Source organism: Nelumbo lutea, chromosome 5 (genome assembly GCF_056320005.1).
Source record: "Nelumbo lutea isolate HS-2025 chromosome 5, American lotus-T2T, whole genome shotgun sequence".
NCBI lineage: Eukaryota > Viridiplantae > Streptophyta > Magnoliopsida > Proteales > Nelumbonaceae > Nelumbo > Nelumbo lutea.
Genome location: NC_142688.1, coordinates 45,903,670 through 45,922,882, shown reverse-complemented (window position 1 = coordinate 45,922,882; position 19,213 = coordinate 45,903,670). Strand labels below are relative to the sequence as shown.

Genomic DNA, 19,213 nt, shown 5'->3' with positions numbered 1-19,213 from the left:
TTTCATTAAAAAGTATGACTATTGACCCACCATCTAGATAAGAAAATAGTTTTGCTTTTGGATCAATTTTAAATTATATATTTCTTCTACATTATATAAATAATTTTACATATCACACTTAATTTTTGCTTGACCATGACATCATTTGAACTAAACCACTAACCCATCACTAATAAAGGAAAGCAATTTGATTTCTAGATCGACATTAAATTTTATATTACATTTCCATCATTGATAAAACTATTTCTTATGAATAATACATCTTTTGTTTAATATAATGATTGTATAATATTAGAGATGTACCCAATATTTTATGTTTTATAAATATATAACATTAGATATATGCGCAAAACTTTCTCTATTTTTTACTTTTGTGATTTTTTTTTATTTTTTAAAATTTTATTATTTGACTATGACATCATCTCATTTCTAGGTTATTTTAAATCTGGCATTCCATTTTCATTGTTAATAAAAATACTTCTTACATTCGTATATATTTTTGTTTAGCACAATGAATATACAATATTAAAGATATGTCCAATTCTTTTTATATTATATATTTTATTTATTTTAATTTTTTTATTATTTAATTATGGCATTATTTATTAACTTATTTGACACTAAATGTTGAATTGCTTATCCACCACCAGGAGGGAAGAAAATGGTTTTGTTTTCAAAATATTCATTTTTATTTAATTAAAATTAGTGTTTTAGGTTTGATTAGTAGAATTTAGTGATGAGAAAAATATATCTTTAATATAGGATTTAATGGGAGAATATACCTTAGATATAAAATTTAATGAGAGAGAATAGGAAAATAGTTTTATTTCCAATTGGTTTTTAATTTTATATTCAATTTCCATCATAAATAAAAATATTTCTTATTTACCATACTTATTAATGTTTAATATTTCGAATATATGATGTTAAAATGTTCCTAATTGTTTTTAATTTCTATATTTTTTCATTTTATCTATTTTTTCATTTTATTATTTAATTATGGCAACATGGATTGATCCATTTGACCTAAAATGGTTTAATTTCTTACCACCAATTAGATGAAACCACTATTTTTTCAAGCATGATTTTGAAAGTATAAGTTTTTATGTTATTGGAATTATTAATTTATTATGTATGAATTTAATTAATAGAATTTAATTATGGGAAGAATTAAAAATGCCTTAAATACATGAATTGATGAAAATTAATGTAAGTTAATAACTTAAATGTTGGATTTAATGAAAGGGAATATTTGAATGCATTGAATGTCTTAAAATTACCTCTTTTTAACTAATTTAATATCAATAGCCGATTACACTATTTGCCCTTATTTTTTATGTTATTGGAATCATTAATTTATTATGTATGGATTTAATTAATAGAATTTAATCATGATAAGAAATAAAAATGCCTTAAATACATTAATTAATGAAAATTAATGTAAGTTAATAACATAAATGTTGGATTTAATGAAAGGTAATTGAATGCATTGAGTGTCTTAAAATGACCTCTTTTTAACTCATTTAATATCAATAACTGATTACACTATTTGTACTTTTTAAAGTAGTATAGATTAGAAACCGAGATATTTATTTCATTTTGGGGGCATTTGCCAATATAGATGGTTTTGTTTTCTTAAACAAAAAGCAATTGCTATTGGACACTCATTTCAAGCGAAGGAACTTGATTTGGTTGAGTGTTTAATCTCTTGTTTGTACATAGTAATTTATGTTTGCCTCTCAATCCTTGTCAGTGATCTATGAAAGACTAGGGATTGTAAAAAAGGATATTTTGTTCTAAATGATTGTTAATTTTTTTGTAAAATTTAGGATAGCCTAGTCGGAATAGGATATAGTTAGGTCAAAGGTGAAAATGCGTTGATAATAATTGATGAAGAGGCAACAAGGAAGCAATTGACTTAACTACCTTGTTGGAGTTACTCTACTACCTTGTTGGTAGAGTCTTATGAAGGGAAATATGTTATTACTCTTGCACTGTCAGCATTAAAAGCTATTGAAGTTGGAGAGTTGAAACTCAAACTTGGAAATTATCCAACCTTGATTAAGAACTTATATGAGATGATCAAACTACTAGAGTGATGGGTTATGGATTGATATTTTGGTTTTAGTAAAAATTATTTTTGATGGATCACTAGATATTAACCAAGACTTCTAGATCAATGAGTAGAATGTTTCGTTTTTTTATTTTTTTATTTTTATTTGGACATAATATTTCCTTTGGAAGACAAATGGATCTTCCCTAAATGTCACACCTTGATGATAATGGAGTGAACAAGGCAAAAATGTCTCATTTTACAAAATCTTCAAAAGAAGAATTGTTGAATATACAAATTTAGTATAGCATATTTAAGTTCTCTAACAAACCCATTTCACTGAGGATTTCTTAAGGTCTTTGGTCTATTATCCATTTAGTTGGCATTTATAGTGAACACCTTCCATAGGTGGCTACCTAGATTAGTTGCCACTTAACAAATCTAGTGGTTAAACAAAGAGTAAGAAGGATGAATTGTATTTGCGTGATGACCATCTTAAATATAGAGAAGTTTGAGCAATTTGTTGCTATCTCTATAGCCTTTAAGTCGTTTTGTGCTATTTTGGTGGCTTTCTTGATTACATTATGTCTTGGCTAGGATTGCTATGGCTTAACCTCACATATGAAAATAAAGAAGTTTGGACAGGACTCCCTTTTTTTTTTTGGGTAAAAGCACTAGCAAAACCTAAGGGAAGTGCCACACCATAGGTTTGCCAACCTGATCCCTTTATACTACTCTAAACAGTTCATTAAGTCATACAAGAATTTACATTTTTATTGGATACTTAAGGTCTTGGGACAAGTCATTGTAACTTTTCTCATCAATATTAAGAAACAATAAAAAATAATTATGCATTATGCAATACTTCATACGATAAAAATGAAAATGTTTCAGTGGGTTGAAAGAGAGGTTTCAAATCCAACTAACTTTGAAGATAATTTAAATGGTGTTCAATTATTTATTTGTGTTGATTATCTTTTAATTTTTTATCCCTGAGCATCACACATGCCTCTTACTAGTAAAGAAAAAATCGAAGGAACAAAAACAAAAAGATAAAATGAAGAAAAGTTCATTAGGCAACTGAAAATTCAACTAGAAAATAAGATAATATATATAATGAAATTGAATTCATTAATTGTATAAAAAACAAAAGGTAAGAAACTCAGTCATTAAATCGAAAAACATGTAAAAATTGTAAACTACTAGGAAATAAAATATCAATGTAATAATAAAAAAAATCAATGACTAAATATAGAGTAAAATTAAAACCAAGAGTAGTAGAGAAGAAAATGTTCACTATGCGAAGAAAAAGTTGTCATGAAGTCATGGAAGGGGGATTTCTTCACTACAATGATAGAAATTGTGTGTAACAAAACTAAATTAATTAAATGATAAAAAGATAATAGAATGCAAAAATATAAATAAGAAACATTTAAGACCTTCGGAGCTCAGCAAATTTCATAAATAAAAAAAAAGAAGCAACAATTATCATCACATTGGGAGAAATTAATTCTAAATAACATAAAAAGTGGGGAACTTGATGAAAAAAATGAATAATATGTAATAATATTTACAAAATTAAATGTCATTAAAATAATAAAGAAATGAATAACTAAAAGTAGAATAAAGATAAAATGAAGAGTAATAAAAATAAATAAACATCCACAATGAGAAATAAAATAGTACATGGATCAAGGAGTTTCCCATAAAAATATAACATGTAACTAGAGAATCGACTTTTATACTAATAAAAATAGTGTGTAACAAAATTGCATTAATTAAATAATCTAAAGACAATGACATGGAAAAAGTTAAAAAGCCAAAATGGAGAATAAAAAAATTACAGACTTTAAATTAACAAAAGTAGCAAAAATAATAGATAAGAAATAAAGAAACGAGGAGATGAAATGAAAAAATGTTAATTAACTAGATGAACAATCAATAGAAAAATAATATATGATGAAATTGAATTCATTAATTGTATAAGAAACAGAAAACAAAGACAAAGACAATTGGAAAATTGAATAACATGTAATGATAGTAAACTAACTAGAAAAGAGAATATCAAGGGTATAATAAAAAAGTAATAACTAAATGTATATTAAAATCAAAACCAAAAGTAATGAAAAATAATTGTGCACCACTATGCTAAATAAAATTAGTCATGGACTAGTAGTTAGGAGGTGCAAATGGATCAGATTCTAATCCGATTCAAATTCAAATCCAATCCAAAATTAGTGGATTCGGAAACCCCCTTTCGTACTTTCAAATTGAACTAGATTGCAACATTGGATCCATTTGGAATTTGGATCCAATTCAAATCATCCCCAGATTCGATCTGAAAAGATCCAATCCCATCAGACCCTTCACACACACACATATAATATTATTTTTATAATTATTGGAAAATGACACTCGCACCCCATTTTAATATTTTGTTTTAAAAATAATATAATGTAATTTTATTAATTACAAAAGTATAAAATTGGAAATTTAAAAGTAAAGTAGTAAACCCTATCACCGAACAAAAGTGGAGTGGGATTTGGGAAAACAAACCCTACCCAAGACCCATTCTCTTCTTCTTCTATTTGTTCTAACTCTAAACCTAAGAAGAACTGGAGAACCCTAGCCGCCGTTTTGTTGCTTTATTGTTGCTTGCCGCCATCACCAGTCGTCAATGGTGACTTGTCATTCAATCTTCACCATTGCCGGTCGTCGGTTGCCTCGCATCCATATCTTAACCAATCAACGATCTCAATGCCACTGGTAATCCTTCATTCCCCTTCTTCTATTTGTTTATTTTTCCATTTTCCCTTTTCGTTTCTAAATCCTCCAAGATCACTTCACATGGTTACACCTCACTTACTTTTTATTTTTTGTTTCTAGATCTGAGATTCCATAATCATTTTTTTCGAATAGAAATTAAGGTGAGTCTGAGATTTTTATTTTGTTATAAAAAATAGGTTTAGGTTTGTTGAGACTAATTTTTATATGAGTTTTATTATATGGAATAGGTTTAGACATTTAGGTTTATTCGAGACTAATTTTCATATGATTTTTAATTATATGGAGATTCGATTCGAAAATGCTCAATCGAATCGAATCGGATCTATATTGGATATCCAATGAAATGATCCAAGTCAAATTTCAACCAATGAATATAAAATCTGACAAATTTAAATTCAACTTGGAATCATATGATTTTTTCTATCGAATCAAATTTGAATCTTTCCCTGATCTGAATCCGATCTGATCCATTTGCATCCCTAATAATAGCTAATAAGGTAAGATGGAATCATTTGTTGGCCATAAATTAGAGTGCTAAAAAAATAAAAGAAATTCAAAAAATGAAAGAAAAAAATAAAATAAGAACTCAAAAAATTAGATTAGAATAACAAAAACAATAAGTGCATAAATAAATAAAAAATTAAAGGAAAAATGGAAGATGAAATGAAGAAAACTTAATCAGGTAGCTAAAAATCCAATTGGAAAATAAGATAATATACAATAAAATTAAATTCATTAATTGTATAAGAAAAACAAAAGATGAAAAACTTGATCACCAAAATGAATAACATCAAATGATAGTAAACTGCCTAGAGAATGAAATATTAGCGAAATAATAAATAAATTGATGACTAAATGTAGACTACAATCAGAATCAAGAGGAGTGGAGAAGAAAATATCCCCTATGCAAAGAAAATTTAACTAGGAAAAGGGAGTTCTTTACAAAAATATAGTAGTTAATAATATAAAATGGAATCATTTATTAATTGGTAATTAGAGTTTTGATAACTTCTATGAGGATAAAAATACTGTGTAACAAATTGGATTTATTAAATTATTAAAAAATAACAAAAAGAAAAAGTATCAATAAGAAGCATCTAGAATAAATACAAAATAAAACATTTACGATTTTCAAAGCTCAACAAGTTTCATAAATAAAAGGAAAAACACCAATTGATATCACATAGAGAAATTAGTTCAAAACAATTGTGTTTCGCCTGAAACATTAAAAGATTAAACTTTGAAATAGCATTCTCTTATTATTTTGTTTTCGTTGTTTCATGTCTTTTTAAGTTTATTTTTATTACAAAAACAACTTACATTTGACTAAATGTGGCTAAAAAGCCCAAATAGTTCACATGCAAAAGCAATAATAACCAAAAAACACACTACTTTTCCACATAAGTTGGAGGAAATGTTGATTGCTATAGAAAACACCAATAAAAGATTTTAGACTCTGAACACAAAACACCAACTAAATGAAACTATAATAATTTGATTGAAAAAGAAAATCTTATTGAATAAAACAAATGAAATTGAATATGCCAAAAAATATAAAGGCTATAATAGAACGATTAATGATTTCCTAAAACATAACTACCTAACATGAAATGAGGGTTCAGTAATAACATAATTAAAAAAAAAACACGTACATCTAAAATAAAAATTTGTAAAAAAAACTTTATACAATCCAAAATAAACCATACCAAGAATGGTGAATACTTATTTTTTTGGATGGCCATTTATTCTACTAATTACACATAATAACACAAACTGCTAATGGCAATCAAAATTGGCCATTAGCAAGTCAACAGCTAAATAATGTTAACAAAAATTTATAATGCATAAAGCAACAATATAATAGAAAAGAAACATTGTATTAAGAGAAAAACAATAAAAATCATATAAATGAGTAATAATACATAAAATAATGGGAAAACCAAGGAGAAAGAGGGCTTTGCCGATATATTGATAAACAATAAGAGGTGCAAATAGCCATACAAACAAACAAGAGTAATAGTCTTAACATATATGCACAATAAGTATAAAACAATGAATAAATGTATATTAAAAATCTATTACGAAAGACTATCAATGAACACAACAACAAATAAAAAAGAAGAGAAAAACATACTATGAAAAGGAAGAGAGCATGTAATAAGAGGAATAAACTGTATATAAAAGTGAAATCACATCAATCAGTAGGGTTGATTGTACAAATCATATCACATCAAACAATCTTATAATAAAATATAAATATAAAATCGAATGTGCTTGGCAACTTATATTGAAAGAGATTTCTATACCTTACATCAAATATAACATACAGATATCATTTAATACACGACACCCATATATAACATGTATCAAACAACTAACCAACCTTAACATAAGTAGAACTTAAGGATTTCATTAATAAATAAATAGTATAATGAGTAGGATTAAATAATACAATAAATATGATTTATTATATCAGCTATATTATTTATATTCATATAACTATTTTAATATGATATAGTATTATAGTGTATGGTATTATACTATGATATAAGTTATAAATATAATCTTATGATATTAACTTATATATAGTGCATGTAAGTTAATATATAACATAATATAATATAAGGTATATAATATAAGTCATGTAATATAATTTCATACTATAATATAATCTTATAATATAAAACAAATACACATAAGACTTTAATAAATATTTGCATCGAACCATATATATTGGGAAAGAGATAAAATGTAAGTTGCATTGACCATAAAATATCTCTTGGGAAAGATTATATCTATTCATCATAGTAGGAAAGATGTTAGGAAAAGGTGTCCTATGGCACTATCTACATCCTTTTCAAATCTCTACCAAAACGCTTAATATTTGGAAAACATTAGAAAATGAATAACACCAATTCAATTCGAACGTTTTAGTTTGTCAACATAGATTGATTGGTCTAAAAGGTATAGCACCCATTTAATTGGAACATTTCGCCCTAGCAACTCAGACAAGCCGATCTGCAATGCCAACCTGATGGGTCTAGCCGACATACCATAATCTTCACCGAGCAAATTGTTCACGATAACCATCTGAGGAACCATTACTCGCCACCACCCATTGCTCGTTAATATTACAACCAACCAACCTATGAAAACAAGAGAAAGAAAACCATTAAGAGTAGAAAGACAACACAATAAACAATGGAAGGGAAGACCATTCTGTGAAGAGAAGGAAACCACGAAGCATTCTATGAACCCATTCCTCCTTGATGGCACCACCAATCAACCTCTTTCCCTACTAGTGCCACAATCAACCAACCTCCAAAACAATGGAAAAAACAAAGCTAAGAGAACAAAATAAGAAATGCAACATCATTGTCAAAACTACAAAGGAGGAAGACCAATCCAACGAAAACTTACCGACAAAAACATAAAGATTGGTGCTCTTAGCAACCAGGGAACATAAAAACTTTGTGTCGCAGCCAACCAACCTGTGAAACCAATAAAAAGAAAACCATCAAGAGAACTACCAAAAAACCAAAATCCTTAGGAGGGAATTGTTCACGATGATAGACTCAACAACCACTACTCCTTGCTGCCATTGCTCGTCAGCACTACAACCAAGTAACCAACCTGTGAAACAAAACAATGAAAAAAGGCAAAACTAGGAGAACGCAAGAAATACAACGTCATCATCGGCAACAATGTAGCACAAAATCTATAAAGCAAAACCCTAAGGACAAACCTTAACACAAATTTGAAAATGCAAAAAACAAATTGTAACCAGAAACCCTAACAGAAACCAGAAAGGAGAGAGAGAGAGAGAGAGAGAGACCTAGAAAACCCAACCCAAAGCAAAAACAAGAGAGATAGAGAAAAAGACACAAATAGTCTTAACAGTAGAGAAATGACAGGAAATAAGAGAGAGAAGGGAAGAGAGGAAGAAGGGAGAAGGTAGAAGAGAAGAAGAAAGATTGGCAACAAGAATAGTGACTAGAGGCGCCAAAATATATTAATATTTATACAATGACTAAAAAAGAAAGGAAAAAGACCCTTGTACCCCTATTATAACTAAAGTATAATAACAACCACAAAATAAATACTTTAAATAAACCAAATAGACCCTAAGTAGACAAAATAATAAAATAGAAATAAAATAAACTATTTCAACACTCCCCCTCAAGTTGGGGCATAGATGTCAATCATGCCCAACTTGTCACACAAATTATTGTGCCGCACATGATGAAGACCCTTGGTGAAGATGTCCACAAGTTGTTCTTCTAAGCTGACATATGGAGTGCACACTTCCCCATTAACAAATTTTTCTCTAATAAAATGCATGTCCGCTTCAATGTGTTTTGTCCTATCATGGAGGATTGGATTAACAACAATGTTGATAGCAGCTTTATTGTCACAATAGAGTGACATGGGGTTATTAACTGCAAAACCTAGTTCACCTAACAGGTTTCTTATCAACATGAATTTAACAACTTCATGAGACATAGCTCTGTTATTCTGCTTCAACACTGGACCTAGCCACCACACTTTGCTTCTTACTTCTCCAAGTGACTAAGTTTCCTCACACAAAGGTACAATATCCACTGGTAGATTTTTGATCATCAATTGCCCCTGCCCGATCAACATCTGTATACACTTCTACCTTCAAATGCCCATGTTTCTAGAACAACAAACCAGCTCTTGAAAACTTCTTGAGGTATCTAAGGATCCTCTTTGCAGCTTCAAAGTGAGTTATCCTAGGATTGTGCATGAATTGACTAAGGACACTCACTACATAAGAAATATCAGGCCTAGTCATAGAAAAATATAAGAGTGTCCTTACAAGTCTTTGGAACTTCTTCACATCTTTCAAGAACTCTTTTTGGCTGACTCCTAGCTTATGGTTAGGTTCAATTGGTGAATCAATTGGCTTCACCCCTTAACTTTCTTGTATCCTCTAATAGATTAAGGACATATTTTCGTTGGGAAATAAAGATTCCCTTTCGAGAGAAGGCAACTTCAATCCCAAGGAAATAACATAAGGGTCTTAGATCTTTCACTGTGAATTGAGTAGTTAAGAATTTCTTTAGTTTTTGTATTTCAATCTTCTAGTTTCCTGTGATCACTATGTCATCAACATTCACAATTAAAGTAAAAATATTCCCTTCACCTTTCTTTACAAACAGAGTGTGATCTGACTGGCATTGTTTGAACCCCATCTGGTGAACAGGTAAGTGAAACCCACCAAACTAGTGAAGTGCCCAGTCAAGATTCGCTGCCAATGAAAGAAGAATCCTAATAGAATTCATCTTGGCTACTGGAGCAAATGCCTTTGCATAGTCTACTCCATATACTTGTGTAAACCCTTTTGCCACTAACCTAGCCTTGTACTTTCAACTGTTTCATCAGCCTTATGCTTCACTGTGAACACCCACTTGCATCCCATTAGGTCCTTCCCTTTATGAAGATCCTCCAACTCCCAAGTGCCATTTTTGTGCAATGCATCAATTTATTCCTTCATTGCATCTGTTCATTCAGGTTTGGATAAACCTTCTACCACATTCTTAGGAGTAGAGACACTATTAACAAAGGAAAGGAATGCATGATATGAAGGTGAAATATGATCATAAGACAATTAGTAGTACAAGATCTAACACCCTTTCTCTTAGCAATAAGAATATTAAGAGCATTAATGATAGGGGAATCAATATTAAGAGGTTCAGGCATATCAATCGGAACAAATGTACTTGGCTAATGAGGAGGATCTACTTCTGGAGAATCCAATGATGTTGGTTGCACAGTTTCAGGTTCCATGGCTCTTGAACTCTTTTGGCTCTTGTAGCAGCGGAGAAAGACACAAAATAAAGGAGAATCAAGAAGAGAGGGTAATTGAGTCTAACCCTGAGTGTGTTTCTCCTCAACTCTACTCTCCATTGAGGAGAAATCGAGAAGAAAGTAAACTCTCAAAGAAGGAAACATCCATAGAGAAATAGTACTTGCGTGAGGCGGGATCATAGTAATGGTAACCCTTTTGAGATAAAGGGTAACCAAGGAAAATACAAGGAATAGTACGAGTATCGAGTATACTGTGAGTAGGGGACAAGTCATTAACAAAGCAACGACACCCGCAAACACGCATTGGAATGGGGGACAACAGAGCTATAGGAAACAAAAGTTGATGTGGGACCTTATACTCTAGTAACCGAGATGGCATACGATTGATGATATATACAACATACAGAACAACATCCACCCAAAACCGTTTCGGAACATTTATATGGAATAATAAACCATGAGCTATTTTGAGAAAATGATTATTTTTCTTTTCAGCAACACCATTTTGCTGGGGTGTCCTAGCACAAGAGCATCGATGAAGAGATCCATACAAAGGAAAGAACTCTATGAAATCACTATGGAAGTACTCTTTTGCATTGCCCTACTGGAAAATATGAATTTCAGTTTGGAATTAAGTGAAAACCATGTGTTGAAAGTCTTTCACAATCTTTAGCACTTCATCTCTATATCACATAGGATAAACCCAAGTATATCTAGATTAGTCATCAATCAAAGTAATGAAATACTTATATACAACCTCAGTTGGTACAATAACAAGACCCCAAACATCAGAATAAACAATATGAAACAGAAATTTAGATCTTTTGTTTCTTAAAAGAAAAAGAATTTCTACAATGTTTGCTCAATTGACATGTCTGACATTGCAACTCGCTAACTGACAAAGACTTGAACAATTCTGTAAACATAAATTTTAATGACTCAAAAGAAAGATGACCAAGACAACTATGCCATAAGTGGACTTAACTCTCACTAGATGAACTTAAGGACTCTGTAGCCACAATACCAACTTTATTCTCCAACACGTAGAGACCATCCACCATGCTTCCTCTACCAATCGTCTTCCCCGAGGCCAAATCCTAAAACACACATTAAGAAGGAAATAAAGTAACTGAGCAATACAAGGAATGAGTAATACTGCTAATATAAAGTAAATTCATAGGTAATTTAGGGACATGCTACACATTAGAGGGTAAGGACGAATGGAAGAGATATGGTTCCTTGGTTGACTATTTTGGAGAATGAACCATCAATGAGTCTCACATTATCTCTCTAAGAGAGGAGGTTATATGCCCGAAATAAATTTGACTTACCAATCATGTGGTTTAAGGCTCCAAAGTCAATTATTCAAGGGAATCAAATGTATGAGATGACACATGGAAAGCAATGATAGTGTTACCTGATGTAGATCCAAAGGAGGTAAAAGGAGTATGACCAAAATCCATCTGGTGAAGAGTCCTATCATATAACTCCAAATGGTCACGAAAGGACTTGATAATCTCTTCCTTAGGGTCAGAACTAGGGTGCTGCTCCTGAGTTACCATTGGACTAGTCTCTTGAGATGCCACATTAGCTAAGTTATATTTTTTAAGATTTTGTTAGATTGGTTTCTTACTCTAATTAGTTGTTGATTTCTTACTCAATTTCTATGCTCGTTTAGGTTTCCCACGGAGGTCTTAACATGTATCTCTAGTGTGTCTAGTCTTCTAACAATGAGTGCACCAAAGTTTACTCTTGCCATTCACTCTCTTCTGAGAATCACCCTTCTTAAAGGAGCTTCTGACATTTGAACCTGTACCTCCTCAGATAGCTAGGGCAACCGTTCCCCCTCTACACAATTTATCACACTTCTACTCTCTTTTGACTAAATTAAGGCATAAACCTCATGAACTGATGATAAGTCTTTACTTCCCAAGATTTGTACCCTAATAGACTCATATGTAGGGTTCAACTCAAAAAGAAAAGCAAATACTTGTTATTGAGAAACAAGTGACATGTATGCCCTTGCATTTTCATCACACTTCCAATTCACATTTTGATAGTGATACAGTTCCTTCCAGATTGATGTCAGATTTGAGTAGTATACTGAGAGACTTCTCTCCCCCTGCTTGTAAGTAGAGGATTTAGCTTGCAATTGGTATATCTTGGCATAGTGCCTTTTCTCTAAATAAGTAGATTTTACTTGTTCACATATTTCACAAGTTATTTCAACCCACATGAACATCTTCCTTACTTGTAGCAGCATGGAAGCCAAGATCCATGACATCACCATACTATTTTCTTGGTTCTACCTATCATATTCAGTACTTTCAATCTTTTGTTCCTTCACTTTACCATTAATATATCATATTTTCCCTTAGCAGTAATGTAGAGTTTGATTCCCCTAGACCATTCAAGGTAGTTTAGTCTCAGCACACAACTTAGGACCCCTTCTTACACCAAAAAACAAATCCTAGCTCCACACCAAATAAGCAGTCCACATACACACTTCGGTTTGGACACAAACTGAGCAAAAATAACACCAATTTCCAAAAAAAAAGGGCAAGAACAAATTGATTTCAAACATGTCCGGGTTAACAGTTCCAACCTACCAATCTTCCAAAATGTCTAACTGCATTAACCATCAGGAGAGATCCTTAAAAAATTGCAATCACACCAAAAATTGGAAATAATCGATCATTCGTGACCTACAATCACCTTTTCATAGGTACAGGATCACACGATCCAAGAAAATTTGGTCTAAACCTCACAAATTTTTTACAACATTCAATAGCCTAGATTCATTTGATTTTTCTCTTGGTACACGACCAAGAAAGATAAGAGAAAAAATAGGAAGGTTTGTACTTTGTACCAATCGTAGGTCAGTTTTTTGTTCTCAATCTGGAGAAGATAGCAAATTGAAGTAGAAAACTTGTTCGATCTACTCTCACATTCAGTAAACCCGCTTTGGTACCATCTTAGCAATAGAGAAACAACAGAAAATAAGAGAGACAAGGGAAGAGAGGTAGAAGGGAGAAGGTAGAAGAGAAGAAGAAAGATTGGCGACACGAATAATGACTGGCAATCAGAATATATTATTATTTATAGGGCAACTAACAAAGAAAGGGAAAAGACCCATGTGCCCCTTCTGTAACTAAAGTACGAGCAGGTCCATTGTAGAAATCTGAACACCAGGCCAGCCCATACAGAATTTACAATTACACTATAATTCAACTTTTGAAAGTATAAGACTGATTCCCACGCCATGTAAGCATCACACTTCTACCTAAGCTTTTCCTGTGACGTGGCAATCCAACTCAGATTACATGTCACAATAACATTTATTTAATAATTTATTTTGAAATTTAACCTTAAATTGCAAAGACTAAAATGACCCTGTTAGGGCCCACAACCATTGTTATCTCCCACACTCCCTGTTCTTTCTCTTTCGTTCTCTCACACACAACTCTCTTCTCTTCGACTGCAGACAACTGAACTTCGGTTTCTCTCCCTCTCTCCTATTCTCCCTCCTCACTCTCACTCTATAACTCTCACCTGTTCTCCCTTTGTCTCGCCCCCATTCTCTCTCTCTCTCTCCTGGTCTCCCTCCCCCTCTATCGCTCTCCTACTCCCCCTCTGCCTCGTTCTCTGATGTGTGGCTCATTGTGACACTAGCAAGTGCACTAGCCGTTCAAGTAATAAAGTAGTGAGTGAAGTATCGTTCCCACGAGGATTTAGGAAACAATTACCAATACTAAATTGAACATTTCTTATCTGATCAACAAATAAATCAAAACTCTAATGAAAGCTAAGAAATCCCAAATTAAAATCTATCTAAATCATTGGTCCAATTGCCTTCAATTCAGGTTAGAAGAGTAAGCAGTAAATGTCAATCTCAGAATTCAGCAATCTATCAATTTGGATCATTCGAATGAATCATGATTGAGCCTTGGTTTGGTGAAACCCCAAGGTCATGAACAGCCTCTCTCAAGTGCATGTTCATCCTATGCATGAGTGACGGTTCTTCTATCTCTAGCAAGAATCTAATCCCCATGCATGCATTTCTTCAAACACTTCTAAGGCATCAATTCAAATCTGAATTGATCACCAACTGAATTGTGCAAGTTATCTCTAACCTTGCACTCAATTCAGTTCTTGAATAGTAGATCTGAATTCCTAGAGTCTCTCTCAAGCACTCTAGGAATTCCAAGATGTAGATTAATTCGCCCAATCTGAAAATTGCAGATCTGAATTCTCTTTCAAGCAATTCAGATCTTGCAATCTCAGATCTGAGAATTCAGATCTGAGTTTTGAAGGTTAGTTGGCCGAATTAATCTACAATCACACCCTTATTCAAGAAACTTCAAATACAATGCATGACCATTTGAATGAATCAAAAAGAATTAGATTGCTGAACTGAAATTTTACAAGCTGAAATACATCAAGGAAGAATGGAAACAAGGAGAAAGAAGAAAGAACATATAACTAAGAAACTGAATTCAAATCAAAAGAGAATGAAACTACAAATGATTTATTACAGAAGATCTTTGAATCACAAACTCTCAATTCGAACTCACCTTCTTCTTCTAGCTTGCTTGTCTTGAACTTCCTTCAGCCCTTCTTCTTCTTCTTCCTTGCGCCTAGCCTTCTTCTCTTCTCTTCTCTCAAGGTGGCCGAACCTCTAAGAGTGGGAGAGCCTTCCTCTCAAGCAATTGAACAACTTTCTCCCCTCCTAGAGGCCTCCTTATATAGTTTTTCAAGGGGGCTCTTGCCCCTTCTTGAAGCCTCTAGAATGGGGTGTATTACACCCCTCATGAACCTTCTAGAGTGCTCCCTCCTTCTCTTCAAGAAACTCCTAGAAGTTGCCGCCCCTAGCTCCCTTTGGGCTGCTATTTGGGCTACAACTTAGCTTGCTTTTGAGCTCATGTGGGCTACACTCTAGGCTGTTATTTGGGCTAAAAATGGGCCTTCCTTGCTGGGCCGAATTCTCCTCATAGCTAGGCTTTATTTTCTTGGGTTTTCTCAAGGAATTCACTTGCTCTTTTGGGGCCGAAGTGCTCTCTCTTGCTTCCACGACCGGGCTGGACTGAAATTGGTCTTTTTGAACCTTCTTTTCTTGCCTTTTTCCTTCCTTTTCTTGGATTGATTATCCCTGAACCTATTCTTAGCATTAAGCTAAATTAAGGCAAAAATTAATAAAACCGGCATAAAAATCCATGCTAAAGTCCTCAAAAATTATAGATAAATTGTAAGTTCATCAAATACCCCCACACTTAAGCTTTTGCTTGTCCTCAAGCAAAGACATCAGCCATAAACTTAACATTCCCCCCTTCTGTTCTCACCATTTACCTGGTGAACTTTTTAAGATAGAAATGCATTGAGTAGTCGGGGAACTTTTGTAAGTGCTCAACTCTTATTCTTGTAAATTACCATTTAAGATATGTATCAGATCCGAGGAAAGGAGAATATGAATTTCATCATAGTCTAGCCTTCACTCCTAATTCATATATAAATCAGCTCCTTAATTGTCAAGGTTAATAATCAAATTTCACTAAGTTTCACATCTGTAACTAAATCTCTATGAGAGTTCAACTTTAGAGTGCCCCTTTGAACCTCGGTTGTCACCACAATTACTTATTTCTAAGGGTGAGTGCATTTTATGCTCCATCTCACCTTTTTTTTTTTTTTCTTTTCGGTGTGAGTGCATTTTATGCTCCATCTCACACTTTTCTCTCTCTTTTTTTTTTTTTTTTTTTTTTTTTTTTTTTTTGTGTGAGTGCATCTTATGCTCCATCTCACACTGGTCACTTGTTTGAGGTAGGTAAATAGGACTCATGTTCTAAGCTGCTAGTTTTACTATTCAGCTCAGAATAGCGGAGTCAATTTGGGCTTTTGTCCTTCTTTGCAATTATTGAACCTCAAGAATTAGCACTTCAGATGTGCACTAGCTCTCTTGACCATTAACAATGAAATCAAGGGCTTCCATACACATGAAGGAAGTTAGGGCTAGTCATGCTGAAAGGCATATTCATCTCCCCTTTTCTCCTGCATAAATCAAATTGGGTCATTCACAAGAATAAAAACTTAACAAGTACATCAGTCTCCCTCAACTCATTGAATTCCTTCTTAAAAAAAATCATCAAATAAATAGTAATGAACTTGAGGGGTTCCAGTCTTTTTTTTTTTTTTTTTTTTTTTTTTTGTAATATCATTGCTTGCATATGTGTGTTGGGGTGCATGAGGTGCATGGTTTCAACCCCCATACCCTAGCCTCGGGCTCACTCCCCCACACTTGAGATGAACATTGTCCTCAATGTTCGTAGTGTTAGGGAGTCACACTTGCTAGAGCAAACTGAAGAAAAGAAAATGATGAACTGAGTCCTTAAAGAATTGGAATTTTGAGAAAAAGATCTTTATTTTACTAACTAATATTCTAAAAAGATAAATGACAAAAAGATTCCTTAACTTGTTCATGAGCAAGCATAAGAGATTATTGGTTATCTAGATAAACAGTGGATGGAGGGGGTACAGTACTGCCCATTAAATATGGTTTTAGGCGCTGACCATTTACTTTAAACGTGCCCTGAACCGGGTGGGTGAGTTCTATAGCCCCATGGGGAAAAACCTGTGAAATGGTAAAGGGTCCAGACCACCTGGATCTCAGCTTACCTGGAAACAAGCGGAGACGGGAATTATATAACAATACCTGTTGGCCTACATAAAAGTCCCGTCTCAGCAAGTTCTTATCATGCCAGTTTTTTATTCTTTCTTTATAAACTTTGGCATTCTCATAGGTGGTAAGTCTGAATTCATCCAATTCATTCAATTGCAACCGCCTTTTAGCCCCTGTGGCCTGAATGTCAAAATTTAAGAATTTAAGAGCCCAATAGGCCTTGTGTTCCAATTCAACTGGTAAATGGCATGCTTTACCAAAGACCAATCTGTAGGGGGACATGCCAATAGGTGTCTTAAATGCAGTTCTGTATGCCCATAATGCATCATCTAATTTGATGGACCAATCTTTTCTGGTGGATGCTACGGTCTTTTCCAGAATTCTTTTGAGTTCCTTGTTAGCCAACTCCACTTGGCCACTGGTTTGAGGGTGATAAGGGGTAGCTAATTTATGTGTAATTCCATATTTCTGCATTAACCTCTCAAATTGGCTATTGCAGAAGTGAGTTCCCCTATCACTAATTATAGCTCGCGGAGTGCCAAATCGGGAGAATAGCTTCTTTAGGAAGTGTACTACCCTTCTTGAGTCATTTGTGGGTAAAGCCATGGCTTCTACCCATTTGGATACATAGTCAACTGCAACGAGGATGTACTTATTCCCAAAAGAATTCGGGAAAGGTCCCATGAAATCTATACCCCAAACATCAAAGATTTCACAGATTAAAATATTGGAAAGGGGCATTTCATTCCGTCGGGAAATGTTTCCCGATCTTTGGCATTTGTCACATGTGGACACATACCGATGGGCATCTTTGAAGAGTGTGGGCCAATAAAAACCTGATTGCAAAACCTTGGCTGCCGTGCGACTAGCTCCAAAATGACCTCCTGCTTCTTTATCATGGCAAAATTGGAGTACCGACTCCATCTCCTCCTCGGGGACACATCTCCTTATGATCTGATCTGCACACAATTTATACAAAAAGGGTTCCTCCCACAGATAGTATTTTACATCAGAAAAGAATTTCTTTTTCTGTTGATATGAAAGGTTAGGAGGAAGGACTTGTGCAGCTAGATAATTAGCAAAATCAGCATACCAAGGATATGAGTATTTCTGTATTGAGTACAACTGCTCATCCGGAAATTCTTCTCGAATGTTGCTGGTTATCTCCTCTTTTGAGCTTACCGTGTCCAACCGGGAGAGATGGTCAGCAGCCAGGTTTGCAGCACCCTTCAGGTCTCTAATCTCAATGTCAAACTCTTGCAATAAAAGGATCCACCTGATCAGTCTTGGTTTTGAGTTTTGCTTGGTAAGCAAGTGCCTTAATGCCGAGTGATCTGTGTGGACAACAACCTTGGATAATATCAGATATGAACGAAACTTATCAAGTGCAAATATTACTGCTAACAGCTCCTTTTCTGTGGTGGTGTAATTGAGTTGGGGTCCAGTCAAGGTTCTGCTAGCATAGTAAATTGGCTGAAAATGTTTGTTCATTCTTTATCCTAAAACAGCTCCTATAGAAAAATCACTCGCATCACACATCAATTCAAATGGGAGGGTCCAATCTGGTGCTATCATGATAGGTGCATGGATCAATTTGTCTTTCAAGATGTTGAAAGCATGAAGACATTCAGTTGAAAATTTAAAAGGCACTTCTTTCTGAAGCAAGGTAGATAATAGCTTGGAAATTTTTGAGAAATCTTTAATAAACCTTCTATAGAATCCGACATGTCCTAAGAAACTTCTCAAAGAACGAATAGATGTTGGGGTTGGTAATTTTTCAATTGCCTCCACCTTGGCCTTGTCGACTTCTATACTTCTTTGAGAGATCTTGTGTCCAAGCACTATGCCTTCTTGCACCATAAAATGACATT

At 33.4% G+C, this 19,213-nt stretch overlaps 1 protein-coding gene across 5 annotated transcripts in view; it reads left to right on the top strand.

Moving 5' to 3' along the window:
- Positions 1-4,575: 4,575 nt before the first annotated feature.
- LOC148852129 (uncharacterized) overlaps positions 4,576-19,213 on the top strand; it is a 32,739-nt gene continuing 18,101 nt past the window's right edge. For 3 of the 5 annotated variants that reach the window (XR_016098651.1, XM_088942490.1, XM_088942485.1), the window contains exons 1-2: positions 4,576-4,819; positions 4,940-4,980. Coding sequence is in view for 1 of the 5 variants with exons in the window: in XM_088942489.1 (XP_088798615.1) it covers positions 4,811-4,819 (9 nt within the window). In the remaining 4 variants the exon portion in view is untranslated. The remainder of the gene's footprint in view (positions 4,820-4,939; positions 4,981-19,213) is intronic. The other 2 variants (XM_088942489.1, XM_088942487.1) reach the window with 2 other exon arrangements.